The 18503-nt window shown below is 47.0% G+C and overlaps 1 protein-coding gene across 3 annotated transcripts in view; it reads left to right on the top strand.

Annotated features, from left to right (window-relative positions):
* The first annotated feature begins 3463 nt into the window (after nucleotides 1-3463).
* NADK (NAD kinase) overlaps nucleotides 3464-18503 on the top strand; it is a 29757-nt gene continuing 14717 nt past the window's right edge. Inside the window, exon 1 of one of the 3 annotated variants that reach the window (XM_041770970.1) lies at nucleotides 3464-3611. In XM_041770970.1, coding sequence (XP_041626904.1) covers nucleotides 3529-3611 — 83 coding nt within the window. In that variant the 5' untranslated portion in view covers nucleotides 3464-3528. Of the gene's footprint in view, nucleotides 3612-4321; nucleotides 4518-18503 lie in introns of those variants that run through there. The other 2 variants (XM_041770969.1, XM_041770968.1) reach the window with 2 other exon arrangements.

Here is an 18503-nt window from a genome sequence, read left to right as displayed (position 1 = left end):
GGGACTTTGGTGTGGCTGCTTGTTTGCCAGGCTGTTTGGGTTCGTGACGACAGCCATCTTCCCCGGCCACCCTGCTTGGTGACATCAGCTTGATCTGGTCGTGTGGGTGGTGCCATGGCTGCTCGCTTCTCTGCCATGTCTTTCATCTCCATCACCAAGAATCCGTGAAAGGAGGGTTGGGCCCTCAGCAGGGGCCCAGCAGTTCTGCCACCACCAAACCATGCCCTCTCCGCCTCCCACCAGGCCACTGCCCAGGGTGTGTGGAGTGTCCCCAGGTGACCGTCCCTCCAGTCTCGTCTTCTGGGCCTGAGGCCCTTGCTTCCCCTTTCTCTGTAAGATGTCTGAGGATGTTACTTCAGAGACACAATTGCATTCTGACTAAAGTTTTAATCTCAGTCTGAGTAAACAGAATTGCATCTTGGAAGAAAAGTGAGCAGCTGCCACCAAAGTGTGAGAAACAAGTTAGAGGAGTGTGCTTAAGGACCCCCACCCAGGCCCTGTCCCTTCCTTATTCTATCAGGCTGTCCAAGGTAACTTGGTAGTTCTCATGGGTTAAATGCTGGTACTTAGTGAAGACTGCTCTCCATGGGAAATACTCACACTTCAGGCTCTGTTTTCTAATTGCCAGTAAGATGGAGCAGCGGGGGGCCTATTGTGCATTTCTGTTAGGATCAGGGGTGCCTTAGAGACCCGGTAGCCTGAATGGTGGGTTTGCCTGGCTTCAACCTCCTCCCCCACAGCTTCCTCAAAGATACTGTCAGCTGTCTTACAAAATGCCAGAGAGCATCTGAGGTGCCCCTGGAGCTGACAGCTGAGTCCTCGGGAGGGAGGTTCTCCTCAGATGAGAAAGCAGGAGGAGGCAAGTAAGCCTGCCCAGGGGCACACCCTAGGATGGACACAAAGTGGGCATGGGGTAAAATGGGACCTCAGCCCACGGCTGGTCGTCCCCAAATGTCTTCTTGTTCCGTCTCCTGTGCCCCTAGACTGACATGGCCACTGCATAGTGCTGTCCTCTGCTGGCTGAGATTACTGTCCCACTTTCTCAGCAAAGCAGTCACTAGAAACAGGCATCAGTAGGGGCGTCTAGAAAGGGACCCCTGTACTACAGGGTGGACTGTGCTCCTTCTCAACCTTCAGGTGGAAAACTCAACCTTGCATGAACTAGGTGGACCCTTTAGCATTTGGCCTCTGCTGCTTGGACAGTCCTGGGAAGTGACATTTTGCTCTGTGCCAGGTGTCCCCTCCATGATGCCTACCCTGCTCCCTTGTCTTCCTCTGATCGCCCGTGCAACTTCTGACCCTCCTGTTCTAGTCATGGCCCTGCCCTTGGGGGCACACCTGCTTCAGGTCCACTGTTATGTCTTCATACAGAGCCCGTGGAGGCTGGACTCCAATTGAGGCCTCTCTGACTTCTTGGTGCCTGTCCCCTCCTACCCAGTGTTGCGCCCCAAATGGATACCAGGTTCTCCTGCCACCTCCTACAGCGCCTGACCCTCAACCTGGCCACACTAGCCCTGGGGCTGCCCCACGGGGTGTGCTATATCCAGGCAGGGTCTCCCTCTTTCTTCCTCTTTTTTTTTTTTTAAATTTATGATAGTCACACAGAGAGAGAGGCAGAGACACAGGCAGAGGGACAAACAGGCTCCATGCACCAGGAGCCCTATGTGGGATTCGATCCCGGGTCTCCAGGATCCGCCCTGGGCCAAAGGCAGGCGCCAAACCACTGCGCCACCCAGGGATCCCGGGTCTCCCTCTTTCTAGTGCTTCAGTCTACTCTCACCCCTGCCTGCTCCATGAGTCCAGTCAAAGCTCTTTCCAGAGCCAAGGCCAGACTGTGCCCCTGATGACCTCACTGCAGGTCACTTGGCCTGTCTGTACCCTGCACACCATGCAGAGAAGAACACCTGCTTTCTAGAAGCCTTGTGAGAATCCACTGAGTCCCCTGTGTGCAGGTGCCAGATCCCCCCAGCCCAGGCTGGCACTGCCTATGCCTCAGGAGCTCCTAGCTGCTAGCAGTTCATACCCCTTCACTGGCTATCCTGGTGAGTGGCTTACAGTCTACTCCAAGGTCTTGTTCCCTGCTGAACCATGTGCCTGGCACTTAGCGGGCCTGCAAGAACAGGGGCTGCCTCACTGCAAACAGGACACTGCCACATTGGCAATTCTAGACCCTGGCCCATGGGGAGGAGTAGGTAAGGCCAGGCAAGAGGGGCTGGACTTGTCCTCACGTGCTGGCTAGAGGACTGAGGCTGGGGAATGGATGAGATGACTTCTGCACACCCCAGGACGCCCCCCTCCTTCACAAGAAGCCTTGGCCCCTCCGTGCCACCCCTGTCACCCAGGCTCCAGGCCACTTCCCCTTCTCAATGCTGGGCAGCCTCTGTTCAGCCCCCTCTCACCCCTGCCAGGCACAGTTGAGGCCAACTTCCCTATGAGCTGGAAGCAGGACTCTGAGGGGAACCCCTTCCATCCTAGAGCCGCCTCACAGGCTGCACTCAGAATCTGGGACCACCACCCTACCTGAATGAGTCCACCTCTGAGCAGGCAGCCTCTGGCTCCACCTTCCATAGCCCAAGCTTCCTTCTGCCACCTAACCCACCCACTCTGCTCTCCCCCCTCATTCAACCTTCAGAAGACAGTGCATCTAGGTTTTAGGAATCTGAGGCTCAAAACAGGAGTCACAAGTCACATTTCAGAAAAATACAAGGAAACAAATATTAGTGCTGGGAAAGGTTACCTGAGATCCTCTGAGGCATAACCCCCATCCTACGCCCAGCCCAAACAAGTCTGCCCTGCACCCATCCCCCACACTGGCCTTTGTCCCTGCTGCTGGCCCTGCCCTCTCCCCACCAAGTCTGGCTTATTCCTACTCCGCCTTTGGACTCAGTTTAAGCAACACCTCCTCTAGGAACCTTCTGGATGCCTGAAGGAACCCTTCCCAGCATTGGCTTCTATTATTGCTGGTCAGCCCTTGGGGATCTGGGTGGGACCAGAGCCTGCTGGGAGAAATTGCACAATCTGCTCAGCTGAGGAAGCCCTGTGTTCTCATCTCTGAAATGGGGAAGCACTCCTGCCTGAAGTCTTGAGGTCTAGGGTGGAAGGAGGCTTTCTGTTACTACCACACCTGCACAAGTTCCCTTTAGACAGAGGCACACAGGAAGCAGCCTGCTGTGTGACCTTGGCTACTTAGGAGACAGGCTTTCCTGCCTTGATGCCTTCTCTTTAGACTTCCTGCTCTAGAAGGATCTTGGGAGGTTTGGCCCAGTGCCTGGAACATGGTTAAGTGCTGGATCAAGCATTTGTGTTATTCTGTTCATGATCATATCCAAAATACACAGCTCAAAAGGCTTCGGTGGGTGTGGCTGGCTGTCACTTTAGAGAAGTGGTTGGGTTTCCAAAATAACCAGACGGGGAAGTTGAGAAATCCCCAGAGGTTGAGAAATCCCCCCAAAGTCCTGACAGCCTTGCCCCCCTTTCTACTCACTCTTGGTGACCCACTGAACAGTGGTCCCAGGACAGCACTAAGACATGTCCTGTCTTCTGCCCATCTGTGTTTCAAGTCTCTGGACACAGGGCCGGGAGACCCCACCCGAGAAGACTGACCACAGCAGGTATCGGGGCAGTGGAAACGCGGCAGCCAGGCTGCTGCAGAGGGCGCCGCTCTACACAGGGTGGGGGGAACCTGAGTGTACGGGGGAACAACGGTGGGCACCGCCCAACAGTGCCCTGTCCCAGGAGCCTGGCACCCTGTTGGGACACTCGACTGCTTCGTGGCCTGGGGCAGCCTGCGGCCCGCCCGGAAGCTATAAAGTGGGCACCATGTCCCTGGTCCCTTTCCTCTCTCCTCTCTGGGTCCTCTGGGGAGGGGGTGGCAGGTCATCTGGAGGGGCCCCCTTTGACATCCAAGGCGCAGCGCCCCTGTGGTGGTGCCTTCTAAGCAGATTCACAGCCCGTCGGTTGTGGAATCCTAAGCGGGTGCTGCCGCCACTCGAGGGGACCCGGAGCCAGCACACCCGGCCCGCGATGCAGGCGAGCGGGGACAGACGGGGGCAGGGGCAGGGGGCGGATCCACGGACGCGCCTCCAACTCGCGGGGTGAGTGCGGACCAAGGTTCTCGGCGGCCGCCTTCGGAGTCGCGGCAGCAGAGAACCTGCCGCGAAACTCCTGCCCCTTATCCCCGCTCCCGGGCCCCCTGGGCCCCAGCCTCCCGCCCCAGGTTCTTGCGGGCGGATCCATGTGCCTGGGGCGCGGCGCATGTGCGGAGCGGGGCGCTTGCGCGAGGCGGGGCGCAGGCGGGGCGCATGCGTGGGGCGGGACGCGCGTGCGCACTGGCTGCATTGCTGCTCGGCGGGCCGGCGCCGCGGTCCCGGCGGCCGTGGGGCGGGGGGCGGCCATGGGGCCGGAGGCGGCCGCGGCGCCGGGGGCCGGCTAGCGACCGCAAGCGGCGGCGGGGCGGCGGGGCCTGCGAACTCGGTCCGGAGAAAGGACGGCCCCGCAGGCGCCCGGGACAGCGAACGGTGAGTGCGCGTGGCCCCTCGGCACGGCCCTGCCCGCCTCCCGGGTGTGGGCCTGGGGGCGCGACCACCGACCTCACCTGCGGCGGTAGCCTCCCGAGTCCGCGGGCTAGCGGACCCCCGGGGGCAGGTCGAGGTTATCGGGGGGCGACCGGCAGCGGCGGCCGCGGGAGTCTCGGGCCGCGGCCGCCCCAAAAGGACGGGTGTCCTGGGCTTTGGTTCCGAGTAACAGGTTACTTTCCTTGCCCATCCTGGGCCGCCGTCGGCCTTCCCTGAACACTTGCCAGTCCGTCCTGGGTGGCGTCCCAGCTCGGAGACGGGGGTTGTTTTCCGTCTTTCGGGACGACGCCCTTGAGGTACTCGTTCCCCGGAGTTCTGTCCCCGGGGCCCTGTGTAAGCGGGCACAGCGAGTCCTTCCCTCATCCTGACCTTTGCCCCCGCCCCCGGGGACTTGAGGGCAGGTGCACGTGCAGCCTGGAGATGAGCCCCCGCGATGGTTCTGACTTGTGGGCAGGTCTGCGCTGCCCGGGACCCCGGAGCCCCGCGTGCTTCGACCTGACGGTGGAGGGTCGCCGTTGGGGGGTACGGGGGCTCCTCCGTAGAGGAGAGAAAACCGCATTCGATTTTATTGAGTTTCCCACTTGAGGAAAGGTAGGTGTAACCTGCAGAATGGAGAGGCAGATGTGTTTTGATGGTAGGTGATGGCTCCGCATCACAGGATGTCCCTAGGCACGGATGTGTTAGGGAGGGAGCTGGAGGAGCTTCAGGAGGTGGTGTGCAAGGGACTGTGCACTCCTACCTGCGGGGCCTCCTCCAGCCCTCACTGCCTCCTGTGTACACCTGTTGACAGGTGCTGCTGCTTTGGCCGGCCCTGGGCTAGTGGGGGTCACCTTGTAACCCCACCATCTCATTTCTGTTTGTGCTGGTGGCTTAACCATTTGCAATACCTCCCAGACCCACAATTGTCAGGCTCCTACGTTTAACACGTGGGAACAGGTAAACACTTGATTGGACAGTCAGCAGAAAGTATTGAGAGAAACACAGTGAAGGAGGCAGCTCACACTGCAGCAGAGGAAGGGCTGGGTGACACCAGTCTTCATTCATACAACACACCTTGTTTTCCTTACCTGCTCAAGGAAGGGTGTGGCCACTTCTCCCTAACAGCCCCCTCAGGTCTTCTGTTCACTTTATGGGGTTGCAGGTCAGGCTCCTGGTTCACGTTGCCAGCGTGGTTTCCAAAAGATCTTCCTTGGTTCATATGCTGCCAGTGCAGATGCCCAGTTTTATCATGTCCTTGCCAGCTTTGAGCAATATCAGTGGGGGAAGAAGGGAAGGGCCACTTTATAGGGATTTGTTTCCAGCCTCAGTGTCAACTAGTGAGGTTCAATGTTTTCGTGTCTCTGCCACCAAATAAACTTTCCTTTTTCATTTAGTATCTTCAACAAATACAGATTGAGAGCTCACAGTGGATGTCATGTGCATCATATCTAGTCTGTGGGCATGTGTACGACTTGTGTCTTGGTGTCTCACTGCCATTTCAGTGTGTCCCCTCCCTATCATGTGTGAGTTCTAGGAAATGTTGTTGCCCCGCACTTTTCTCCTAGTGAAACTTCCCAATGCCAGAGTTGTTTTTTGGGGGTTGGGGTGCCTGGTGGGCTCATTCGGGAGAGCATGCCACTCTTAAGCTCAGGGATATAAGTTTGAGTTCTACATGAGGCACAGAGATGACTTAAAATAAAACTTTGTTTGGTTGTTTTAAGGGTTTATTTATGTATTTGAGGAGGAAGAGGGAGAGTGAATCCGAAGCTGACTCTGCACTGAGCACAGAACCCAGACCATGGCTCAATCCACAACCATGAGATTGTGACCTGAGCTAAAACCCAGAGTCATCTGCTTAATTGACTGAGCCACCCAGACGCCCCTAAAATGAAACTTAAAATAATTTTAAAAATAAAATCAAAAAAATAAAAATAAAAAAAAAATAAAATAAAATCAGAATCATGCTGTCAGAAATGTAAATGAACTTGGATAGAATTAGGATTTTATTCTTTTCAAATGACGTGCAGAGCAAACTTGTCATCAGATTAGCCTTTGCAAGTAAATATTAACAGCTTCTAGATAATGAGTAACAAGATTTTTAAACACACTTGCCTTTTGTGATTCCTTTTTTTTTTAAGATTAACTGTTTTGAGATAATTATAGATTCACTCACAGGAAGTTGTGAAGTAGTGCAGAGAGACCCTTGTCTCATTTTATACACCTGTAGTGTGGCCATTTTCATAACCAGGGAATTGGCATTGGAGAACTACTGTTCACTACACTCCTTATTCAGATTTCACCAGTTTATGTGCATGTGACTCTCTGATGTTTTGCCCCATTTATACACTGGTGTACCTATAGCCACAGTTGGGACTCAGAACCACTCCATCACACCAGGGAAGACTGCTCTCCCCTGTGTGGCTCATACTCTGCCTATATCATTTTGCTATCTTGATAATGTGTATGGGATCATTCAGTATGTGACCATTAGACATTGGCTTTTTTTTCACTCCATCTGAACTACTGCAGGCATCAACAGCCTGTCCGCATGTGTTGCCCGGTTGTATTTTACTGTGTGGATGGACTGTGGGTGGTTTAACTTGCAAGGAGACATTGGGGTAGTCAATTGCAGTTTTTGGCTATTGCACATAGAGCTGCTGGGAATGTTCATGTGCAGTCTTTATGTGGACATACATTTTTGTTACTCTGAGGTAAATGCCAACTTGCATTTGCTGGGTTGTCTACTTTTTTTTTTTTTTTAAGATTTAATAAGACTGTGAAATTTCCAGACTGTACCTTTCACATTCCCACAGCAGTGTGTGAGTGCTGCTTTCTCTGCAGTCTGGTTTCTAGTTGTCTTAGCCATCCTTGCAGGTGTGTGGTGAGACTGTTGTTTGAATTTACATTTTCTGGTGGCTGATGATGTGGAGCCTCTTTGACGTGTGTGTACCTTGTGGACAGCCTCTGGTGGGTACATCTCTTGCCCATTTTCTAATTGGATTGTTTGTTTTTTTACCTTTGCATTTTGAGATTTCTTTGCATATTCTACATAGAAAACCTTTGTTGAATTTCTCATTTGCAAATATTTTCTCCTACTCTGTAGCTTTTTAAATCTCTTCGTAAAATCTTCCACAGAGCATGCTTCTCATTTTAATGAAGTCCGGTGTATTGATTTATTTTTTTTTACCGTTTATGATATATATATATATATATATATATATATATATATATATATATATCTCCTGTGTAAAAAATGTTTTCTAGTACTAGGTTCTATAAACTTTCTCCTTTATTTTCTTTCCTTTTTTTTTTTTTTTTTTTTTTGAAGATATTATTTTTAAGTCCTCTCTCCACCCAATGTGAGGGTTGAACTTACAACCCTGAGACCAAGAGTTGCAGGTTTCCCCAAACCAAGCCAGCCAGGAACCCTGCTCTTATGTTTTCTAATAAAGTCCATAGGTCATGTTTTACACTTGACATAACCCATTTTGATTCTTTTTAGTTAATTTTTGTTTAAGGAATGAAGATCAATTTGAAGTTCAGTTTTTTTTCCCCAGTTTTATTGACAAATAATTGACATACATCACTGTGTAAGTTGAAGTGGACAGCATTTGTTGAGTATAGAATATTGTCCCAAGGTTCGGTGTATGTAGAATTCTTAAGCTTTGAGTGGGAGCTGAGACAGCTTCACCTACATATTTGGCTGTGGAGTTCATTGTATTCAGCACTTTTCCCAGGGAATGGTGAGGAGCTGGTGGAAAGTGATTTTGGCCTGGTTGAAGTGCGGCTTAGAAGACCATGCACTGCATGTTGGGCAGGCTTCCTGCTCTGTTGGGTCTTCTTGTCTGGGTTCTGTGGCCTTGAGCAGAGTCTTAGGAGCGTTGGCCCAGATGCCATCTCTGCCCCATCCTAGCTGTGTGACCCTGGCTTTCAGTGTCCTAGATACTCCCCATCTAATTGTGAGAGTGTGTCAGGTAATGTGAGTTGAGCGCTTGGACAGGGCCTGGCAGGGTGGGCGCTGGACCTTGCCATGGGCCCTGGTTCTGCTGGATGTGTTTCTGCTGCTTGCCAGTCACCCTGGTTTTGGGTTAAGTGTGCCTGTTCCCGAAGGCAGTCCTGCTTCTGCTTCTCAGTTCCTAGACAGAGGGAAGGTGCAGAAGGAACAGCACAGCCTTGTCTGCACTTCCCTCCCGTGGACTTGGCAGTTGCACATCTTTTACCATGTCCGCCCATGTTGGTATCATAGCTAGCTTATGTATCATTTGTCAGTGTGCCCTTTTTTTTTTCCTCAGACATCATTGGTTCTAACAGTGGTAATTATTTAATTATTTAACAGCTCAAAACTGAATTCCCCCCCTACTTTGCTGAGGGTTTTTTTTTAATATATATTTTATTTATTTATTCATGAGTGACAGAGAGAGAGAGGCAGAGACACAGGCTGAGGGAGAAGCAGGCTCTGTGCAAGGGAGCCCGACGTGGGACTCAATCCTGGGACTCCAGGATCACACCCTTGGCCAAAGGTGGCGCTAAGCCACTGAGCCACCCAGGCTGCCCTGAGGTTCTTTTAGTAAAGAGTGTTAGGTTCTGTGTATTTGCTTGTTTGTTTCTTTTAATTGAAGTATAGTTGTTGATACAAAAAAGAACAAATCTTTTAGAATCTCTAAAAGTAGGAGTGCCTGGAAGACCTAGTAGTTTAAGCATTCGGCTCTTTGTTTCAGCTCAGGTCATGATCTCAGAGTCATGAGATTGAGCACTCTGCCCTCAAATAAATAAGTAAATCTAAAAAAAATAAATAAGTAAATCTAAAAAAAAAAAAAAAGAATCTCTAAAAAAGAGAGTTTTATTTGAGTTCAAGTTAGAACAGCCACCCGGGAAACACATCTTCACAGGGAAGAAAGCACTCCAGGGATTGAAAGGCTTTTACAGCATAATATAGTTTTTACATCTTGTAAAAGCTCAAAAGATTATAGATGAAGATATACGCAGGAATCACGAGTTTTATCATAAGGGAATGTAGAGAATAGGAGTGTTGGTTGATACCTCAAGGACAAGATGGTTTTCTTTTAGTCTACTCACAGAGCAGATGGACAATGTGTACATGGGGGCCATAAATCAGGCTCTTTTTTTTTTTTTTTTAAAGATTTTATTTAGGACGCCTGGGTGGCTCAAGCATCCTAAATTTTATTTTATTTATAATAAATATATAATAATTTCTATTTTATAAATTTATTTAATATATAAAATATAAAATATATATTTTATTTACATATTTTATTACAAAAATACAATAAATAAGATTTTATTTATAATTAACATATTAGATAAATTTATTTGATATATAAAAATATATTTTACATAAATATAAATAAGATTTTATTTATATAATTATATATTTTTTAGGTGAATTTAATATATAAAATATAAAAACATTTTATTTATTACATAAATATAATAAATAAGATTTTATTTATTTATTCATGAGAGACAGAGACATAGGCAGAGAGAGAAGCAGGCTCCCCACGGGGAGCCTGATGTTGGGACTCGATCCCAGGACCCCAGGATCACACCCTGAACTGAATACAGATACTCAACTGCTGAGCCACCCAGGCATCTCTATTTTATATTGTTCTTAAAGTAAGCTCTGTGCCCAGTATGGGGCTTGAACTCAGAGAAGAAAAATTGCATGCTCTACTGACTGAGCCAGCCAGGTGCCCCAAGATTGCCTCCTTTTTTCTGGCTGAGTAATATTCTCGTGTGTGTGTGTGTGTGTGTGTGTACACACACCACTTCTGTATTCATCAGGATATGGACAAATGATTACTTGAGTTGCCTCTGTATCTTGGCTATTGTAAATAATGCTACAATAAGCGTAGGGGTGCATATATCTTTTGAAATTAGTATTTTCATTTTCTTTGGGTAAATACTCAGGAATGGAATTAGTGGATCCTATGGTAGTTCTATTTTTATTTTTTTCTGGAACCTCCATACTGTTTACCACAGTGGCTGCTCCAATTTGCATTCCCACCAACAGTGTAAGAGGGCTTTCCTTTCTCCACATCCTCACCAACAGTTATTTCTGGTCTTTTTGATAACTAACCATTCTGATAGGTGTGGGGTGATATCTCATTGAGGTTTTGTTTTAAAAGATTCTGTTTATTTGAGAGAGGGGGAGGGAGCAGCAGAGGGAGAGGGAGAATCAGACTCTCCACTGAGCAAGGAGCCAGCGCAGGGCTTTATCCCAGGACCCTGAGATCATGACATTGGCCAAAGGCAGCTGCTTAACCAACTGAGCCCCACAGATGCCCCATCTGGTTTAGGTTTTGGTTTGCATTTCCCTGACAATTAATGATGTTGAGCATCTGTTCTTGTGTCTCTTGGCTATCTGTAGGTCATGTTTGGAAAATGTCTGTTAGGTCCTCTACCCATGTTTTAATTGGATTGTTTTTTTGCTGTTGACTTGTAAGTTCAATATATATTATGGATATTCACCCCTTATCAGATATATAACTTTAAATATCTCCTCCCATTTACTGGGTTGCCTTTTTGTTTTGTTGATAATATCCTTTGCTGTGAAAAAGCTTTTTTACTTTGGTGTAGAGCCAGTAGTTTATATTTTAGCTTTCCTCTTCCTCTGGAGACATGAATATGTTACTAAGGGTGCTGTCCAAGTGATGACTGTCTTTGTTTCCTTTTAGGATTTCTATGGTTTCGGGTGTCAGGTTTAGATCTTTAATGCATTTCAAGTTTATTTTTGTAAATGGTGTAAGAAAGCAGTGCAGTGTCTTTCTTTTGTATGGAGCTCTTCAGTTTTGCCAACACTATTTATTAAAAAGTCTGTCTTTTACCCATTGTATATCCTTGCCTCCTTTGTTGTAGATTAATTGATCATATAGGTGTGGGTTTATTTCTGGGATCTCTATCCTGTTCCATTGGTCTACGTATATCTCTTTATGTGCCATACCATACCATTTTGATCTCTATAGCTTTGTAATATAGTTTGAAGTCTCAGATAGTGATGCCTCAAGCTTTGTTCTTCTTTCTCAAGATTGCTTTGGCTAGCTGTTACAGATCTTTAGTGCTTCCATACAAATTTTAGGATGATTTGTTTTAGTTCTGTGAAAAATGCTTTTGGTATATTGATAGGGATTGCATTGAATGTGTAGACTTCTGTGGATAGTATGGATTTTTTAACAATATTCTTCCATGAACATGGTGTGTCTTTCCATTTGTTTGTGTTGTCTTCAGTTTCTTTCATCCATGTTTTATAGTTTTCAGAGTACAGGTATTTCCCTCTTTGGTTAAATTTATTTATTTATTATTGTTTTTAAATGTTTCTATTTATTTATTCATGAGAGACACAGAGAGAGAGCAAGAGGCAGAGACACAGGCAGAGGGAGAAGCAGGCTCCATACAGGGAGCCCGATGCGGGACTCGATCCCAGGGCTCCAGGATCACGTCCTAGGCCGAAGGCAGGCGCCAAACCGCTGAGCCACCCAGGGATCCCCTTGGTTAAATTTATTATAGGTATTTTATTCTTTTTGGTACAAGTATAAATGGGATGGTCAGGCATTTTTTTTTTAACAATGTTCCTTCTAAAATTGTGAATTCACATGTGATAGTTCCAGTTTCACTCATGGTGTTGGTCCCATGGGGTCCTTGTGGGGATTTAAAAAATTACAAAAGAGAAGCAATGAGGACAGTGCCTGGCACAGAGAAGATCCTCAGTTAAGTTAGTGATTCTTTAGCCTTTGGACAGTAATAATGAGGTAAACACATGCATGTAATTTTTTTGACATGTTGAACCAGACTCTGCCATCTTGTATCTCTGACCAGTTTTTCCTGGCTCCTCTTTAGGCCCTGCATGGCCTTTCTGTCCTCACCTCTTGGCACTTGGTGCCAGCCCCCCATTCTGAAACCTGAAATCTGTGCTGCTCTTGCACTTGTAACTTTACACTGTCGGTTTCCTCCCAGACTTCTGTCCTGACCCTTTCCTTTGGCTCCTAAATTGAGGCCATGCCCTAGATTCAGTCCTTGGGTCTCCTGCCCATCTCCCTGGGGAGTCTCTCAAGTCCCATGGGTGTAAGCACTCACCATGTGCTGATGAAGCCCACATTTCTGTGCCCAGAGTAGCCTGTCCCCTGACCTATGACCTTCAACGTGTAGCTGCCTGCTTGTCTTCTTCCCTTGGCTGGTAATAACCATGTAAATTCAGTGAGGTACCTTTCAAGCCCTGAGAGCCCTCAGTAAAATAGAATTTCTGTAGCTTCTGTTGTCAGTTGGGGAAGGAAAGAGGCCACAAATGAGGGGTGCCTGGCTGGCTCAGTCACTGGAGTGTGAGTGTGACTCTTGATCTTGGGTTGTGAGTTCCAGTTCTATGTTGGGTGTAGAGATTACTTAAAAATAAAATATTAAAAAAAAAAAAAAGAGTGAGATTCCTGGGTGGCTCAGTTGATTAAGTATTTGGACTCTTGATTTTGGCTCAAGTCATGATCTCAGGGTCATGAGATCAAGTGGTGGACTCCGTGCTGGGAGTATAACTGGGCTGAAGTTCTTTCTCCCCCCTCTTTCTGCCTGCCCGGGCATTCGTGCGTGCTCTCTCTCTAAATAAATAAATCTTAAAAAAAAAAAAAAAAAAGAGTTGGACTCTTAACCAACCGAGCTATCCAGGTGCCCCGCCCCCCATAAAGTATTTTTATTATTTTTTTATTTTTTTAATTTTTAAAAAAGATTTTATTTATTCATGAGAGACCGAGAGAGAGAGAGAGGCAGAGACACAGGCAGAAGGAGAAGCAGGCTCCATGCAGGGAGCCCAATGTGGGATTCGATCCCAGGACTTCCAGGATCACATCCTGGGCCGAAGGTGGGCACTAAACTGCTGAGCCACCGAGGCGTCCCACAATAAAGTATTTTTATTATTTTTTTAGTACTCTTTTTTTTTATTATTTATTTATGATAGTCATACAGAGAGAGAGAGGCAGAGACATAGGCAGAGGGAGAAGCAGGCTCCATGCACCTGGAGCCCGACGTGGGATTCGATCCCGGGTCTCCAGGATCGCACCCTGGGCCAAAGGCAGGCGCCAAACCGCTGTGCCACCCAGGGATCCCCCAATAAAATATTTTTAAATTAGAGTATATATATTGTTTTTTAAGATATTGCACACTTTAGAGATGACAATATAGCATAAGCATAAGTTTTTTATACACTGGGGAACCAAAAAAATTCATTTGACTTGCTTTATTGCAATGTTTGCTTTACTGCAGTAGTCTGGGACCAAACCTACAGTATCCATGATGTGTGCCTGTAAAAAGATTAATGCAAAATAGATTATACACCTAAATGTAAGATTCAAGACTACAAAACTTTCAGTAAAAAGCATTGAAAAAAATCTTAGTAGCCATTAGTTTGGCAAAAATTTCTTAAACATGACATAAAGATCAGAAACTATAAAAAATTTTGACAAATTCATTACAGTTAAAATCTTTTATCCTGGGATCCCTGGGTGGCGCAGCGGTTTTGCGCCTGCCTTTGGCCCAGGGCGCGATCCTGGAGACCCGGGATCGAATCCCACGTCAGGCTCCCGGTGCATGGAGCCTGCTTCTCCCTCTGCCTGTGTCTCTGCCTCTCTCTCTCTCTGTATGACTATCATAAATAAATAATAAAAAAATAAATAAAAATAAAAATAAAAATAAAAATAAATCTTTTATCCTTCCTAAGACAACAGTGAAGAAAATGAAAATATAAGCTACACACAAGTGATCCCTGGGTGGCACAGCGGTTTGGCGCCTGCCTTTGGCCCAGGGCGCGATCCTGGAGACCCGGGATCGAGTCCCACATCGGGCTCCCAGTGCATGGAGCCTGCTTCTCCCTCTGCCTGTGTTTCTGCCCCTCTCTCTCTCTCTCTGTGTGACTATCATAAAAAAAAAAAAAAAATTTATAAGCTACACACAAAAAATATTTGCTAAACATATGTGTTATGAAAGACTTACATCCAGAATGCATAAAAAAATTCTAAAACCTCAGTAAGAGAACAACCAATCAGAAATGAGCAAAAGATCCCAACTTGGGAAAGATGTATCAACTGCAAATAAGCCCAAGAAAAAATGCCCAACAGCATCCATCTTTAGGGAAACACAAATTTGAACCACAGTAAAATACCACTTGACACTCAACTGGAACAGCTAAATATGTAAGAAAACTAACCATAGCAAGCAATGATGAGGCCAGGGAGGACTGGAAGCCTCTGACATCACTGCTGGGGATGGAAATGGTACATCTGCCATATGCTCCAGCTGTTCTGCTCCTGGGTATAGCCAAGAAAAATGAAAGCTTGTGTCCACACAAAGGTGTGTGTGACTCTACCTGTGATAGCCCAAAGCTGGAAACAAGCCTCCATTCAGATCTTTTCTCAAATGTTGCTTCCTCAAGAAAACCCTGCACACACACACACACACACACACACACACACACACCGCACTCATACCCATTTCCTTGTCTTTAGAGTCATTACTACCTGCCCTTATTACATTACTCTTTCATTTGTTTTTGTTTGTTTAAAGATTTTATTTTATTTTATTAAGATTTTATTTATTCATGAGAGACACACAGAGAGAGGCAGAGACACAGGCAGAGGGAGAAGCAGGCTCCATGCAGGGAGCCCAGTATGGGACTTGATCCTGGGACCCCAGGATCACACCCTGAGCCAAAGACAGACCCTCAACTGCTGAGCCACCAGGTGTCCCTAAAGATTTTAGAGAAGGTATGGGGGTGGAGGACAGAGGGAATCTTAAGCAAACTCCCTCCTGAGCATGGAACTGGACACTGAGCTCAATCTTACAACCCTGAGATGACCTGAGCAGAAACCAAGAGTCAGATGCTTAACATACTGAGCCATCAAGGTGTCTCCAAGTGTCCAACTCTTGAAATCATGGTCATGAGCCCAGCATGGAGCCTACTAACTAACTGACTAAATAAATAACTTTATTGCGGGAATCCCTGGGTGGTGCAGCGGTTTAGCGCCTGCCTTTGGCCCAGGGTGTGATCCTGGAGACCCGGGATCGAATCCCACGTCGGGCTCCCTGCATGGAGCCTGCTTCTCCCTCTGCCTGTGTCTCTGCCTCTCTTTCTCTCTCTCTGTGTGACTATCATAAATAAATAAAAATTTTAAAAAAAAATAACTTTATTGCTAAAAAACCCTAACCATCATGTGAGTAGCAGGGATGGCTGCCAACTTAACAAGGGTGGTGGTTGCTGGGGTGGCCATGGTGATTTCCTAAAATGAGACACCAATGAGGTTTACCTCATTAACTCTTTCATAAATGATTTATCTGTAGCAGGTGATGCTGTTTGATAACATTGTACCCACAGGAGAACTTCTTCCAAAACGAGTCATTCCTTTCACACCCTGCCACTGCTTTGTCCACTCAGTTTATGTGATGATCTAAATCTTTTGTTCTCATTTCAACAGTCTCCACAGCATCTTCACCAGGAATAGATTCCACCTCAAGATGCCATTTTCTTTGCTCGTCCATAAGAAGCAACTCCTCATCCATTAAAATTTCATCCTGAGATTGAGGCAATTTGGTCCCATCTTTCGGCTTTCTTTCTTTCTTTCTTTCTTTCTTTTTTTTTTTTTTTTAAGATTTTATTTATTTATTCATGAGAGAGAGAGAGGCAGAGACACAGGCGAGGGAGAAGTAGGCTCCATGCAGGGAGCTCGACATGGGACTCCATCCTGGGCCCCCAGGATCACACCCTGGGCTGAAGGTGGCACTAAACTGCTGGGCCACCAGGGCTGCCCAAGGCTCTATTTCTGATTCTAGTTCTCTCACTGTTTACACCACATCTGCAGTGACTTCCTCCCCTGAGGTTCTGACCCCCTCAAAGTCATCCAAGAGGGTGGGGGTCCACTTCTCCCAAACTCCTGTTTGTGTGGATATTTTGTCCTCTTCCCATGCATCATGAATGTTCTTAATGGCATCTGGAATGGTGAATCCTTTCCAGAAGGTTTTTAGTTGACTTTGCCCAGATCCAATAGAGGAAGCACTGTCTATGGCAGCCATAACTTTACAAAGTGTATTTCTTAATTAGACTTGAAAGTTGAAATTACTACTTGATCCGTGGGCTTGCAGGATGGATGTTGTGTTAGCAGGCATAAAAACAACATTCATCTCCTTGTACATCTCTGAGTTCTTGGGTGAATAGGTGCATTGTCGTTGAGCAGTAATATTTTGAAAGGATTTTTTTTTTTCTAAGCAGTAGGTCTCAGCAGTGGGCTTAAAATATTCAGTCACCTGAGGTACATTGTTGGCTCAATTGGTTAAGTGTCCAACTCTATGTTTTAGCTAAGGTCATGATCTCAGGGATCGAGCTCTGTGTTGGGCTCTGTGCTCAGCACAGAGTCTGCTTGAGATTCTTCTCTCTCCCTCTCTCCCTCCCTGTCCCCTACACTAGCACTCGTGTGCTCTCTCGCAAATAAATAATCTTGTTTGAAAAATTCAGTCAACCACATTGTAAGCAGATTACTGTCATCCTGGCTTTGTTGTTCCATTTCTAGAATGCAGCCAGAGTACTCTTAGTTTAATTCTTAAGGGTACTTGGATTTTCTCAATGGTCAGTGAGCATTGGCTTCAACCTAAAGTCACCAGGTGTGGGGCACTTGGGTGGTACTGTCAGTTTGTCCAATTCTTGGTTTGTTTCAGTTCAGGTCATGATCTCAGGGTCATGGGATCGAACCCCGCATCAGATCCATGTTCAGTGCTCAGCAGGGAATCTACTGGAAATTCTTTCCCTTCTACCCCTCCCCCGGCTCATGCTCTCTCCCTCTCTCTCTCAAATAAATCTTTTTTTTTTTTTTTTTTTTCATGAGAAACACAGAGAGAGAGATAGAGGCAGAGACACAGGCAGAGGGAGAAGCAGGCCCCATGCAGGGAGCCCGACATGGGACTCGATTCCAGGTCTCCAGGATCACGCCCTGGGCTGAAGGTGACGCTAAACCACTGAGCCACCGGGGCTGCCCTCAAATAAATAAATCTTAAAATAAAGTCACCTGGGCAGCCCGGGTGGCTCAGCGGTTTGGTGCCGCCTTCGGCCTGGGATGTGGTCCTGGGGTCCCGGGGTTGAGTCCCGTGTCGGGCTCATTGCATGGTGCCTGCTTCTCCCTCTGCCTGTGTCTCTGCTTCTTTCTCTCCTTTCTGTATTCTCAGGAATAAATAAATAAAATCTTTTAAAAAATAAAAAAATAAAGTCACCAGCTGTGTTAGCCCAACAAGAGAGTCAGCCTGTCCTTTGAACCTTTGAAGCCAAGCATGGACTTTTCATTTCTAGGTATGACAGTCCTAGCTGGCATATTCTCCCAAAGTAAGGCTGTTTCATCTATAGTGAAAAATCTGTTAAGCATATCCACCTTCGTTAATGATCTCGGTAGATCTTCTGGAGAACTTGCTGCAGCTTCTATGTTGGCACTTGCTGCTCCACCTTGTACTTTCATGTAACAGAAGTGGTTTTTTTCCTTAAACCTCACGAACCAACCTGTGCTGGCTTCCAGCTCCCCTTCTGCAGCTTCCTCACATCTCTCAGCTTTCATAGGATTGAGGAGAGTCAGGACTTTACTCTGGATTAGACTGCGTGTTGTGGCTGGTTTGATCAGCAGTAAGGCTGTTTTGCCTTCTTGTCTTTGTTTGCTCCCTGGAACGGCACTTCAGGAACTTTTCCTTTGCATTCACAGCCCGGCTGCCTGTTTGGGACAAGAAGCCTGGCTTTCGCCTGTCTCAGTTTGCAGCATGCCTTCTTCCTTTATGTTTCTATATGAGTTCTAGAATTAGTTTGCCTTTTTTTTTTTAGAAGGAGCATTTTGGGGGGTATGGTACAGAGAAAATTTCAAGCAGACTCCTCACTGAGTTCGGAGCCTGACACGGGGCTTGATGTCACATGACCAAAAGAGTTGGGTGCTT

This window comes from Vulpes lagopus, chromosome 10, assembly GCF_018345385.1.
Source record: "Vulpes lagopus strain Blue_001 chromosome 10, ASM1834538v1, whole genome shotgun sequence".
Taxonomy (NCBI): Eukaryota; Metazoa; Chordata; class Mammalia; order Carnivora; family Canidae; genus Vulpes; species Vulpes lagopus.
Note: the sequence above shows the minus strand (reverse complement) of the source record. Positions and strands in the feature narration are given on the sequence as shown.